Raw genomic sequence first — 15,314 nt, forward strand, 5'->3', positions numbered from 1 at the left:
TTGAATGAGATAAATAAAGCAATCAGCAAACTAAAAAATGGTAAGGCAGCTGGGCCTGACAGAATTTGTAATGAAATGCTGAAACATGGCCAAATGTTTCTTATACCAGTCTTACTGAAAATCTTTAATGCTTGCTTATCTCTTGGCTATTATCCTTCTTCATGGTGTGAAGGATACATTACTCCAGTATACAAATCTAATAACACTAATGATCCCAACAATTATAGAGGAATCACAATTACCAGCACAATTGGCAAACTTTTTAATTATATTCTTAACTCAAGACTAGATAAATATTTACAATGTAATAAAAAAATCAATCCATGTCAGATAGGATTTACAAAACAAGCTAGAACTTCAGATCATGTTTTTGTTTTGAAAACACTTATTGAAAAATATTGCAAATCAAAACAAGGGAAACTATATGCTTGCTTTGTTGACTTTCATAAGGCCTTTGATAGTATAAACCATGCTGGTTTGAAACTTAAACTATTAAAAGCAGGTATCAGCACAAAATTTTACTCAGTTGTTAAGGAAATGTATTCTAAAAGCTATTCGTCTATTAAACTGGGTAACAAATTAATTGGTCACTTTCACACATACAATGGGGTTAGACAAGGCGATAACTTAAGTCCAAACTTATTCAAGATTTACCTTAATGACCTACCTAATTATCTATCAAATTCTGAAAGTTTTGTAAAATTAAACAATGATTCATCTACATCTATTCATTGTCTCATTTATGCTGATGACATGGTGCTTCTCTCCCCCACTGCTGAAGGTCTACAAGAAAACCTCAATATACTAAATACATACTGCAAGGACTGGTGTCTCAAAGTTAATACACAGAAAACAAAATTATAGTCTTCAATTCATCTGGCAAGCACATCAAAATCCCCTTCCATCTGAATAACAACAATATCGAATGTGTTAAACAGTACAAGTATTTGGGTCTGACAGTTAATGCATCTGGAACACTAACTAGCGCTAAAAATGATTGTTGTAATAAAGCAAAGGAAGCCTATTTCAAACTTCAAAAAGACTTTCTTACATTTAATCCATCAGTTAAAACTGCTTTAAATGTATTTGACCACACTATTAAACCCATTATCCTGTACGGTTCAGAGTTATGGTTTTTTTTTTTGACCCATCAACTTCCAAATTTAAGAGAAATCCAAATATAACATTAGATAAAATATACCAAACTTTAGAAGGCGAAAGTTTGCATCTTAAATTTTACAAACATTTATTAGTGGTTCATAGTAAAAGCAGCAACTTTGCTGTAAGATCTGAGCTAGGACGATTGAATGTACACTTTGATGTCATTAAAAATATGTTGTTATATTGGCATAGATTAGAGAATCTAGATGGGGAATTTCCCTTACTTAGTGAGGCTTATAAATGTTCCAAAACACTACACCAAAATGGAGTTACTTCATGGTATTCTTGTATTAACTTCTTACTTAACCATATTGATATTAAACTTAGTGATGTTTTAGGTATGTCACTCCCACGGTTTAAAATAAACTTGAAAAGAATATTACTTAACTTCTATAAAATTACATGGGAAAAAGACAGGAATTTGCATAAAGAAGGTAAATTATCTACCTTCACATGCCTAAAGACTAAATTTTGTTTTGAACCCTATCTAGATATTTTAACAAACAATCAACATAGATCAGTCATAACTAGGTTACGAATATCAGCTCACAGGCTTAAAATTGAAATTGGACGATATCAAAAAATACCTAAAGATGAACGATTTTGTTCCCTTTGTGATCACAAGGAGATTCAGGATGAAATTCATTTTCTCCTTGTATGTCCTCATTTTAGTGTACAAAGACTTGAACTTATAAATATTTGTAATAATAAATGTAAAAATTTTCAGTCCCTATCATATGATAATCAATTTCTTTGGCTCATGACTAATGAAGATCCTGAGATCCTAAGATCACTTGCTAGATTCCTTGATAATCTACCTTAACTGAAAAATTTAAATATATTTGGGGATGTATATACATGTAGGAATGGCAATATATCATCTCTTCTGTTCTTTGATATGCATATATGTATCTTTCCAGCTACTTGACTATATGTTATTATTATATTACAATATGTATACTCGTATACATCTCTTGTAGATGCATTTATCAATGATTATACAATTAAGCACTGCTCATTATATTTAAGATCATGTTTGTTCTATCATTTGGATCTTCCTCCTTCTTTGTTTCATGTTTGTAAATCTTTTTTGCTCCTCCGGGGGCCCAAATTGGACTAATAAATCTTGTAATCTTGTATAGAGCAGCCCGGTCCTCCGGGCTGCAATAAAATTATATAACCTTCATGGTTACCATAGTCCTCTTTTATTGCGTTACATTTGTCCGCTTAGTTCTTCTGAGATTTCTGCACTTTAAATTGTCCTTTGCTGAAAATGTCCTTTGTTGGTTCCCATCATGTTAATGTCAGACGAAATTCATTAGCGATTGAATGCTTAGTATCGCTGCTTTAAATTTCGCCGGTTTCAAACGCTTAAGTGATTCATAAGAGCTATCTCCCTGTGATCGCAAACCTTACAGGTTTAATTGTGCTCAAATGTGATCTGAGTAAGCGGGAATCCCACCTCTAGTTTTTAACCTATTTTTTCCATGAATACTGTAAATGTATAACATTTGGTCGTGTATTCTACAAAATGTAGTTCCTTTCGCGGCAAGCCACTTCCACTAAATTAAGTAATTAGGTAAACGTCTTGTGTATTTAAACTCGTAGCACATCTAGAAAGTCCTAAATGAAATCAATTTCCGCCGAATATTGTACATGCCAAATAACATACATTTACAGTATATCAATAATATAAAATAGAATAATCATGAATATTCATAGAAAAACTAAGAAATAAAAAATCAAGTATTAGGGAAGAGGTGATGATAAGGAACAGAGTTCATACTTTTAAAGCCTATGTCTATTAGCAATTCAATTAGAGAGCGTGTCGAAAACAACATGAACAAGGACCCATGAAAACACCAATGGTGGGATCAGGTATGGTATTGCGCGGGGATATGGGAAGTATACATCTTGACCTTGTCATTTTCCCTCTAGAGATTCAATACCAAATCTTTTTAATTCAGTAAGTATCATACACTCGTGTAAGAATATTTCTGTCATATATATATATATATATATATATATATATATATATATATATATATATATATATATATATATATATATATATATATAGCAAGCACAAAGAAATTCACTTTTATAAGGAAGTGGGTATCCTTATAAAAGTGAATTTCTTTTTTGCTTTCTATATTAATATTTCTTCACTTAGGGCAGTTATGTTAGTTTAAGAGTTGTTGTAAAATGTGCTTGAGATATATATATATATATATATATATATATATATATATATATATATATATATATATATATATATATCATAAGTGTGACAGAAATATTTTTTCCGTATATCTTGTTATACCCACTTATTAGCTGGCTTGTTCTTGTATTGTTATGAAGAGGAATTATTCAAAAACTCTTGCTGTACCCTTTAATCAGACATTCAGATACTTATATTTATGGACGGCATTTTATTAAATAGCAACGTACATTTTCATACACACACTGAATCGACATATCTCATGGAACCGAAATAAAAGACACAACAGAGCGACTGAAAGTGATAAAAGAATGAGAAAGACAAGTACATGATCAATATGTTATGGCTCAAGTCGAAAAAGCTTGCAATTTATAGTCTTTGTTTCTAAGGCTCATTACTAAATTGTAATTAAAGAAATATGGGCTTAGTCCATATAAGTTCCTTTTAAAATGGTGATTTTTTTTTTTCAAAATTACGTTTCAGTTTTAAACTGTTGATTCGAATTTAAAGATTTGATTCGATACGCATTAGCGTGCTCTATGTACGAACAATTTCTAAAAACGAGGCAAGCTATTAAAAATAATGGCCTGACAAATTGTATTAAAAAGTCAACATTCAACTTACTGACAGATTGTATTTCCTAAAAAGATAATTGTATCGACCATAGAATTTACGAAATGTTGACTTCATGTGAGACTAGCTGTTGAGATTCTTGTTTCATCAACTTCTTTTTATCATTAGCTCGCCTCGTTTTAGAAATTGTTGGTACGTAGAGCATGCTCTTGCGTATCGAATCAACTGGGAGACATAAACTCCATATGCAGGTGATAATGGTGTCTTGCTGCATAAATAAGAGAAACTGACGGTAGAAAAGTTGAAGTCATCACGTTTATCATAAATTTTGTTGTTAGATTACCATTTAAGTCTTTTTCTAGTAAAGTATCCAAATATGAATAAGATTTGTCAGACTGTGTGGTATCTTTTATTTCGAGTTGAAAATATATCGAATCACAATGAATCGTAAACGTCCCCTATTTATTTATTAATATTTACATTTCCAATGTCTTTGTCCGAGATAAAATTTCAAATAGTAAAAATACTTTATTTCTACATAAATCTACTGGTTCATCGATAGGCGTGGTGAAAAAAAAATCACGTGCGGGGCGGGACAAATAGAGACAGAAGCGGGGCTTGTAGCACATGAATTTGCATAATCAAGAGCATGTAAATATAAGGAATAACTGTCAGATTTTTTGGTTTTATGACGATGATTAATCGATTGGCTTGTGTGATAATTTTCTGCATAAACGCCTTCGGTGTTTATGCAAATTATCACGCAAGCCAATCGATTGATCACATCATGAAACCAAAAAATTAGACAGTTATTCCTTAAATCATCCACTTTCACCTACAAATGGTGTTTGTATCTCCCATCTGATTTGGTAAGTAAGAGAATGTTCTCTGTACAATTAATTTACAGACAGGTTACTGACAAATAAGTTGATGTTACGGGGCCTTCAGCAATCCTGTTTAAAGTCAGAATTATGCAAATCTTTTGCTCATTATACTATGACCTTTTTTTGCAAATACAACCTAATCTTGGGTCGTGTTTTGACTAAAATGTATCCACCAATTGTTATACAATTGTTTTTAGGCAAATTTTGTCTACGGATTATTCTGATTATCTGATTAATACAGAGGATTAAAGGCAGGCGTGACCTGTCAACAGGGGATGCTAACTCCTCCTAGGCACCTAATCCCTCCTTTGGTGAGTCCAGGTGTCTGTGTTTTTGCCCAGATTCCAGGTGTGTATATGCGCTTGGTATTGTGTCTAGGATTTATGAAATTGAACAATGTGTGTTATTTTGCACCTTTTCCATTTCATATTTGGATGTTTTACTAGAATGAATATTGTTGACAAATTAACAAGTAAACTTTATGATACACGGATCGGAAGTTCGTGTGTTTAAAACGTGAGTCGAGACAATCCTAAGTTAACAAAAAAAAAGTACGAAATGTTTCTTTTCTAAGCGAAAGACGTTTTAAAGAAACTGAGGCCCCAAGTCAAGGCAAGCACTGGCACGATAAATATTCCTCACTGCTCAATGGCCCTGAGTGACTAGTAAAGGACTAAATTTGAAGCCCTTCACTGACATACGGTGATGTCTCATATGAGTAAATTAATCTTCTAAAGGCTGTAAAGGTACAATCAATCAATAAAAATCAATCAATCTTATTGATGTTCCAATACTGTTTAACGTTTTTTCCCAACAATCCAAATGTCGCATTCTTTTTGAGTATCTTTTAAAGTCAAATTTTGTGAACTCATTGCTTTAAATTGACTTTGGTACAGTCTTGAAAATTATTTTAGCGGAAATCAGGACTTATTTTCTATGCACCATCAAAATTCAGCAATGACTGTACAAAATGCTTATTTTAACGTCAGAATACACAAGATAAACCTGAAGTCTACACTGCCAGACTTTGTGTCATAAATTTTGAAATTGCTGCTGTCACTACAATATCAAATCTTACTATATATTCTTACTAAAATGCACAAATTTAGTTGAATTTTATTTGGAGACATTTCTTTAGAAATCTGTAAGGCAATTTTTAATGAACGCTTTAGTACAAAAAACACATTGGCATTGAACAAGGTTCACAAGTTTTTTTCCCTTTCTTTTCAAAGTGGATTAAGAACTTGAAATGAAATATATGGAGATAACGAACAGTATTCAAGCTCAAAAGTCCATTAAACAATACAAAATAGGAGCAGAGCAAACACAGACCTCCAAACATCAGAGGTGGGATCAGGTGCCATGGAGGAGTGAGCATCCCCTGTCGACCGGTCACACCCGCCCTGTGCTCCTTGTCATGATCGGGAAATAACGGAAAAATCCGTAGACAATTCAGTGTGTAAATAATGGCCTAACAATTAGTATGAAAAACGTCAGTCAGCATTTGACTCAATGATAAATTGTATTTGCTGACAAGGTCATTGTATCGACCATAGAACTTACGAAACGATGACTGTAAACGAGACAGCTGATATTCTTGTTTCATCAACTTGTTTGTCAATAATTTACTTCGTTTTAGAAATTGTACATACGTAGAGCATGCCCTTGCGTATCGAATCAACTGAGAGATATATACCCCGTATGCAGGTGATGAAGGATATTGCTGCATAAGTAAGGGAAGTTGACGATTGAAAAGTTAAAGTCATCACGTTTATCATAAAGCTTGGTTGTTAGATTACCATTAACGTCTTTTTCAAGTAAAATATCCAAATATGAAACAGATGTGTCAGACTCTGTGGCATCTTTTATCTCAAGCTCACCGGGATATATCGTATCGACATAAGAATGGAAACAATCATTGTTAATTGACAATACGTCGTCGATCAAGTGCAATCAAAAAATCAAGTGCAGGGTCTAATCACCACACCCATCACCCCCGCCCCCTCAAATACAGCACACTTAAAATTTAGTATGCCCAACATTTTCATGAATCTAAAAAAAATCATAAAGTTTATTTTTAGTTCCACCTCTTAAATAAACCATTCCAGTTTAGTGCAGATATCCCCGTATTCAAAAGTTTGAGACTATTTTGTTTTTAGTTTTTTGACCGTGAACCTCAGACGAAATATATGTCGTTAAAGGAAATACCCAGCTATCAAGATATAAAAAAGGTAGCTGCATGAATATAGTCAGGTATTTACCTATTTACAGCACAAGAAAATGGACCTTCTAGGCTTACTGGGCTTCAGGGCATGGATTATACTTATAATTGGATTACTGACGCTATTATACATGTAAGTAAATCAATTGTTTATTTCAAACAAGTCTTTCGATTATACACTACCACAATTTCTATAATCTCTGGTAGACGTTATATATCTAATATAAATGATATTTAATATGATTTTAACTTTGTATTAATATATTCATTTTTACAGATACGTAAAATGGAAATTTGGTTTATGGCGTCGCCTGGGGATTCCTGGACCTGATTTTGTCCCTTACGTAGGTCAGATGATCCAACTTAATAAAAAGGTCAGGAAAATAATTAAATTTAATGTACTTAAAACTCTGCAAGATATCGATTTTTAAAGTGCACAAAATATGGTGGGGATTGTTTATTAAGATGTTGCAGAATATATGCAGGTTATCTTTGAGTTTAATAATGACCTTGTTAGCAAATATAACCTATCATTGGGTCGTAATTTGGCTGACGTGTTTCATAACAATTGTTAGACCTTTGCTTTTATATTGAATTGACAACGAATGTTCCGTCTTTCTGATCGGGGCTCACGGCGGGTGTGACCGGTCAACAGGGGATGCTTACTCCTCCTAGGCACCTGATCCCACCTCTGGAATTTCCAGGGGTCTGTATTTTTTGCCCTCATCACAGATTTGTATTGTTTTTATAGATCTTTTGGAGAATGATTAGTGTTCGTTATATTCACCATTTTATAAAGTTCAACTCTTATAAATGCATTCTTATCACAAGTGGTATTAAAACAAAACTGACATCTGTTTCGCATGCTGCATCTGATGTATATTTCAGCCTTAATTAGTCTTCTTACGGTCAACATATTGTTTTGTTCCTGGTTATTTATAACTATTTGATAATGAATGAATTTTGAAGTGAAACGAATAATGTGATTATCAAATCCTACTGCAGTTGGAGCAATTACCCCTAAAATAACATAGTTTTGACTTGCCCTAGGAAAATTACTGAATACATTGATTCCTGAATACAATGATAGCGTTATGCCCTTAGCAACAACAGTGATATTTTTACCAGTAACCAACATTGAAAGCTCTTCAAGAATTCTAAGAGCAGTCCAAATTTTCAGGAAGGAAAGGGTGAAATAGATGATTTATATCACCAGTTATTTCAGGCACTACACAGAGAAAAAAAAATAACATACCGCTAAAAAGGAAATAAGAATACAACTAGACTTATATCAGAACGGTGAACTTCGGAAATTCACCAAGATTAATATTCGTACATCAGAAAACGAATACGGCGTCAAGGTGGAAAACATGAACTTATCAGTTTAAAATATATACTCAGTATAAGAATAGCAAAAGATTGACAGAAGTGTGCTACAAACAGAGAGATAAAATTACATAACTGCACAAGATCAAAATATGGAACATCCTAAATCTCAAGGACTTTTGGAAAGAAATTAACGACAATGGAACTAGAGCAAATAAATACGTTATTGATAGTGTCATATTAAAAACGTAGAGGTTTCTCACAGAATGAATGACATCCTGAGACGTTAAAGATTTCAAGCTTTATGTCCTTTAAGCTATTAAATGTCAAAGAAATAGTTCCTTGATCTCTAAGCTAGAACGACTGCGAAAGGAAATGGAAAATATTGCCAAAAAATAAAAAATGAATTTCTGCAACTGAAACCAGGATCATAATTTACACAGAATAGTGCTCTGACCAGTGAGATCAATATCGGTGTAACAAACTTCGCAGTAAAAACTCTGAAACTCGGGAAGTCTGTAGGTTTTAATACCTTTCTTAAAAAGACTGAAAAGTGAAATCATAGTATGTATCATAACGTATCCGTTTAACATGTGCATCAGCAGGCCGAATCGAACTTAATTTTTGACTTGGTCAATTGAAACTGATATCCCTGCAAATAACCGGATGATTAGATTGAACTCCGCCGCAAATACTACTACTTTCGGAGAGACAGGTACAAGAATAAGATACCGTTTCACATATACTGACCAAATTGTCATCATTTTGAAAATGTTCTTGACACGTGGCCATTTATATGAATTTCATCATCTATTCTTGCTGTCTTCAAGACCTATCAACTCTGATACTATTGGTCACGGTAGCCTAGTGGTAGGGCGCTCGCTTCGTGATCGGGTGGCCGGATTCGATACTCGTTTGCAGCGTCAAGCCTTAGGCATAAACATAGGTAGTAGTTGTTCTTTCGCTAAGCGTGCAGCATTAGATTGATTGTTTGTTGTTTAACGTCCCTCTTGAGAATTTTTCACTCATATGGAGACGCCTTCACTTGCCGGTGGAGGGCTACAAATTTTGACCTATGCTCGGCACTCAGGGCCATTGAGCAGTGAGGGATCTTTTACGTGCCGGGACCTCGGTTTATATGGTCTCATCAGAAGGACCGGCCTCCACGTCCCGCAGTGGGTTCGAGTAAGGATCAACTTCTTACTCCGCGACTCTAGAGAAGATGCTCTAACCACTGCGCCACGCGGGCGACCTCAGCATTAGAAGTGAAAGTCATGGGTCTTTTTCTATGAGGCCTTAAAAATCGAGGTCCCGTGTCAAGTTTGCACGATAAAGAACACTCACTGCTTAATGGCCCTGAGTGCCGAATATACTCAGTAAGTCTAAATTTGAAGCCCTTTACAGTGACATCTATGCAACCATTCCCCACGATAAATTAAAATTCAGGCTTTTTGACATCATATAGACAGCTGCTTTTTCCAAAAAAAATGGAACATTTACACCTTGTCATCGGTCATTTGCAAAATTATTTTGTTAAAAAACATTCTGATTGTATACACAAGTACTCTGAAGTAGATATTCAAAAGATGCTTGAGTTTCTGATTGACAATATCAACTCGACAATTAGATATATCGATATATATATATATATATATATATATATATATATATATATATATATATATATATATATATATATATATAGTTATACAACAGGCGTGTTATGGGATATTTCACGTATCTCAGACTCACGTTGTGGGATCCATAGGTGGTTTATGGGTCATCTATATTTTGACCCATAAACCATGTAGTCTAAATTTCACAGAAATGTTTAAAATGATACAATTATCATCAAAAACCAAAAAAAATTTTTTTTTGACCCATAAGGATATATAGAAAAATGTCCCACAACGCAAAATCTATTTTTAGAACAGTCGGTCTAAGTCCCTCGCTTTCAACATTTTGTGTATCTATAAATGTCAATTGGAATATCCCACAATACGGTTTAGTGATACACGCAATGCATTGTGGGAGGACAATGGCGGCGTTTAGCAGTGGGAAAATGAGCTGTAAGTATCTTATTATTATTATTAAGCAGCTAGTAGTAGAGCGATTGAATATAACGCATATTTATGATAATTAGGTTCCTGTTACAAATATTTCTAGATCAGTAATATTGTGGCTTTTCCACATTGCATTTTCGCCATTTGCTCCATTCCTAAAAATAGTGCTACACAATTTTTTCATACAGAGTTTTCTAAACAGTTTGACTGTGATCATAAATAAAAAAAATTTACGACCAGGGTGTGGGAAGGTATCGGGTCCGTTCGCCCTATCTAACCTGTTCGCATGAGTCCATTCGCGCAGGGTCCGTTCGATAATTCTCGCCATATATCCCGTTTGCCTAATATAGCCCTTTCACGATAACTGCGGTACTACTCTTTTGCAGGGCAAAATAACAACATTTGGCAAAGTTTTTGATGACAGATAATTAAATGACGTATATTAAACAATTAATTTTACGTCATATTTCACCAAAATATATCATTTTGCCCTGCAAAAGAGCAGTACCGCAGTTATCGTGAAACAGTCCAATGGTCATCATTATTGTTAATTTTTTTTTATCAAATAAAACTAGTAAAGTATTTAGTATATTTCCTTTCCGTCAGTATTGACTTTATTTCCGTTTTTCATGTTAATCAAAGATGTAATCGGTTTAATTGCTGTTAATTTAGTATGGTAAATTAGGTAACACTTAAATTCATTGTTTTGTTATTTAAGATGAAATATATACATTTGTGGTATCTCTCTATTATATAAACATGCAGAGAGCAAATATCTTCATACCTGTATGAAGTTTTTCGAAGGTCATAGGTCATTATGTGACCTAATCACATAGCGCAGTAATATCTACATAAAAAGACTTACTCCACTAAGCAATATAGCATGTTTTTCATGCATAAAAATGTACAAAATATGCAAGTAAAATAATAATCATTTTATTTACAATGTAAACGAGTGTTTAATACAGTTCTTGATCGATTTTACATAGAGAATAGAAAACTACGTGTTATAAGTTTCATGTCTGAGCTGCATAGTCTCAACGTTTACCCTTATTTTTCTCGCAGACCTCTGAATGTTATAATTTTTTTTCATTAAACTTTACTCACAATAAATTTGAAAATCTGTTGAAAAATATCAATGTAATGTAATCACGCCACAAAGAGCTGACAAACACTGCACTTTGGAAGTTCGGTAGGCACACCTCCATCATCGAGATCGTTGTGACGTTGTCTTAACAATGTAAGCTGTCACCAGTGTCTCCATGTCAACATCATAAATTAATAAATATGCCTTACTGAAATCGTAGATTTTATGTTTTTCATCAAATTTTGATTTCAAGTTATCTGGTCCGGACAAGTGTCTCCATCCATCCCTTCCCGACCGAAATTCCTCCAACTTTTTAGTATCAAACATCGGACGTGTTTCTTGTGTTTTTTAACATCGAATGTGGGTTCTCAAGAATACAAAAATTCCAAGACACCAATATGCTCACTATAATTGATCACAAGTAGCCTTTCATAGAATATTCCCTTCAAAACAGAATCCTTTGCCAGATGAATTTGAAGCGTAACCGCTTTTCAAGCCGATTTACACCTAGCGTAATTTGTCAAAATCTACGACGTACAGTTAGTGCAATATTTATATTCGATTACATTCGATTGTCCGTCTCAAATGTATATATAAGTAATAAATAACAAGTTTAAAAACTTCAATGGGAATTGAAGTGGGTCGGTACGTGATCAAATCTTCTGAGAAGGCCTTCGGCCTTCACAGGATTTGATCACGTGACCGACCCACTTCAATTCCCATTGAAGTTTTTAAACTTGTTATTTATTTCTTAAATGTATGTTTTGAAAATAATAAAGGAAATTGAGAATGACATTAATCATGTTGATAGGCCATTTTAATTGGGGATGAGCAGCGTCGGAGCAACAGGTTTATTACTTATCTTTTATTCTCAACTTAATATAAATTGTTATAAAACATTACTAATAAATTTAACGAGTATCACATCGGTTACTCAAGAGTTTCCTTTTATTTCTTCATTTATACTAAAGTTCAAGTATTAATTGGGGATATAATAAATTGTAATCTAAATAGAAAAAAATCATAAAATTCAATCAAATCAAATGAAATTACGAAAAATTAACTAACTATGACAAGTTAACATAACACGTCTGTTACCATACATTTGAACATGTTTTAGACGAAATGTCAGTTGAAGTGTAGGCCGTCACGGGTTCGAAATTTACATGTTTTCCAGAATTAAAACATGAAGGCTTGTGAAGAGAAGTGCCTGTCCACTGCTCTAAAGAGAATAACCGACTAACATATAAAGAACAAACAGACTTTGGGTGAACAAGTTAAAGAGCTCGAGCGAACGGACTCTGGGTGAACGAGAATTAGGGCGAACAGCGTCAAGGGCGAACCCATTAAATGATTTTAGGGCTAACGAACATACAATGGTCTGGGAAGGGTCCACATGATGATCCATATGTATTTACTGCCAAAAAATGGTGTGATGCACTGATGCCATGTGGCATGCCACACATTATTATCTACTTTGTAAAGTTCATATCAAACTGCGCTATTAGTATAGTATTCATCATCGAAGTTAGATGAATTTGTAATGTATCATTATGATATTAAAAAATTGGAATCGACATTCAAATGAATATATTGACATCCATTGGAAAGAATTGTTAAGTCATTTTGGATGGCTGACCACAGCTTTATGGAAAAATTTTACCTTACAATGAAAAACCACATCATCAAAGTTTATTTATCTTTGCCACTCCCTTGATTTCTAAATCAGCAATTTAAAAAAAGACATGCGTTTGGGTTAAATATAATTTTCCTAAATACTTGCTGTGGTAGATGACGACTGATTTTTGAATTTCTTAGAAACAGAAAAATCACTTTTGCTAGTCAGTGTTGTATGATTTGTCAACTCCTGTGGCATTCTTATTAACTTCTTAAATTTAGGTGTCAGAGATATATATGCATTATCATAGCACAAAACTATGACATATTTTAGAATGGCCGGAATATATTTCCTGTAGACCCTTTAAATTTCAATGCATGCATCTTAAACTTTCTTATGATGTATTTACACACAAGTTTGACATGACTCATGTGTTTTTCTAGGTCTTGTAAATGCACAAAGTAATCTGCTGTTCCTTACTCTTATTTTAAGAGTCTGAGATGGCAGGGGATAGTTTTGTACTAATGACCCAGTAAATTTCTTTAAAAAAACTGAGATATCCCATGTGTGATGTGATATTTTATGTAGAAAAATGATTAGAATAATTATGGAACACATTTGCAGTGTAGCAGAGTTTTTGCTGAAAAAAATGATGTGGAACATGTAGGTGTCACTATGACGCTTATCTTATTCAGAGTTGTAAAGGCGAAACTAACCCGGAAGACACATGGTCAGTTGCAGAGGAAATTCAGCTGAAAGCATTTAATAGGCCTTAGAAGAAGGTGTGTATCTCAGAGGGAAGATGAATGACCCTATATATCAATTGGTGAATTTTCATTAGGGCATGCATTGATTTACAGACTGCTGGCTGTTTTATCCTGCCCGTTCAGGCCTGGGGTGGGTTGTATGGGTGCGACTGAGGCCCAAATCTTGGAAAAACAAGCCAAAATTTGGTACATGTGCACTCTAATACTTTTTTATAGGCAGATTACATGTAATTTGTTGACATAATTTGTGAGCCATGGGCATATGAAGTGTAATTAATTAGCCTCTGGAAAACTGTCCCCATGTACATGTTTTTATGAATTGCATGTATATGTGTACCCCCTCGGCACATGTTTAGCATTAAAAAAAATATCCTCTAGCTGCCACCTGAACATGCTGAATGACTGAGAACAATAGCATTCCATTTTAGATAAGTCGTACGTAAAAGTTCTCTATAATAAAAATAACAATGGTATTATTATGGGGAAAAAACAACTAAAATTGGGAAAAAAATCGTTAATTTCAGGAGAAAGGGCTGATATTCGGACCTAAATTGAGTGTAGTGGTATACTATGTATGTAAAGGGATTATTGCTATACACAATCAGTACAACCGTTATTGCCTCTAGGTAAAACTAAGCCCCTCCCCTCACCAGAGAAAACTGTACAGTTAAAAATCTCAGTCTTTATAACTGGCAGCTGATGGGGCCAAACTGTTTATTACCATTGTCTTCTGCGATAGTTTATCTAAGTTCTACACAACAGTATACGGCAAGGTGGTCTTAATTTTCTTTTATTTCCATTTAAACAGTGTCAAAACTCTGCTCACCAAGTGCGAAAGTCGACTTTCTTGTTGGCTAGTCTAACTTTCAAGATAAATTTGGCCAGGTGTAATGTAATTAAAACTAATATGAAATTGTATAAAATAATTTAAACTAAGGCCAACATTTTTTTATTAAATGATTTACAGGAGCAACGACTGCGATTTTGGCTATTTAAAACAAATAGAAAATAAAAGTCCCTGTTGTTGATTTTATTTTTTAAATTTCCCACCGATCTTCAATGCAAGTGCCCTAAGTAAATAAAATTGATGTGCAAATAAGTTGGCAATTCTGATTGGCTGCTTTATTGAAAGCCGTTATTATCATCCAATCAATTTACGTCTGTTATCAATTGTTTCGGAAGTGTATAAAACGTGCCAACATGGATGCAGAAATGTCAACTTATACAAAAGTTTAGAATACTTTGTCCATATACACGATAATTTTTCCAAGTCAACCATAGCTAACAGGAAAATCAACTGGAGTATGTTCGATGACGAAGTTAAGTTGGAGTTAAAAAGAAATAAAAGAAATGATCAGCCTAATTTTATCAGAGGATATACGTTGACAAGACT

The 15,314-nt window shown here is 33.8% G+C and overlaps 2 protein-coding genes across 2 annotated transcripts in view; one reads left to right on the forward strand and one right to left on the reverse strand.

Moving 5' to 3' along the window:
• Positions 1-15,314, reverse strand: part of LOC133175063 (uncharacterized) — a 399,658-nt gene that overhangs the window by 171,705 nt on the left and 212,639 nt on the right. The window lies entirely within an intron of this gene.
• LOC133174851 (cytochrome P450 3A9-like) overlaps positions 1-15,314 on the forward strand; it is a 68,782-nt gene that overhangs the window by 11,811 nt on the left and 41,657 nt on the right. Inside the window, exons 14-15 of the mRNA XM_061309950.1 lie at positions 5,839-5,849; positions 7,338-7,434. Of these exons, the coding sequence (XP_061165934.1) occupies positions 5,839-5,849; positions 7,338-7,434 (108 nt within the window). The remainder of the gene's footprint in view (positions 1-5,838; positions 5,850-7,337; positions 7,435-15,314) is intronic.

The sequence above is a fragment of the Saccostrea echinata genome, unplaced genomic scaffold (genome assembly GCF_033153115.1).
Source record: "Saccostrea echinata isolate AGI-Se365-2 ecotype Australia unplaced genomic scaffold, CSIRO_AGI_Sech_v1 ptg000060l, whole genome shotgun sequence".
In the NCBI taxonomy this organism is placed as follows: Eukaryota; Metazoa; Mollusca; class Bivalvia; order Ostreida; family Ostreidae; genus Saccostrea; species Saccostrea echinata.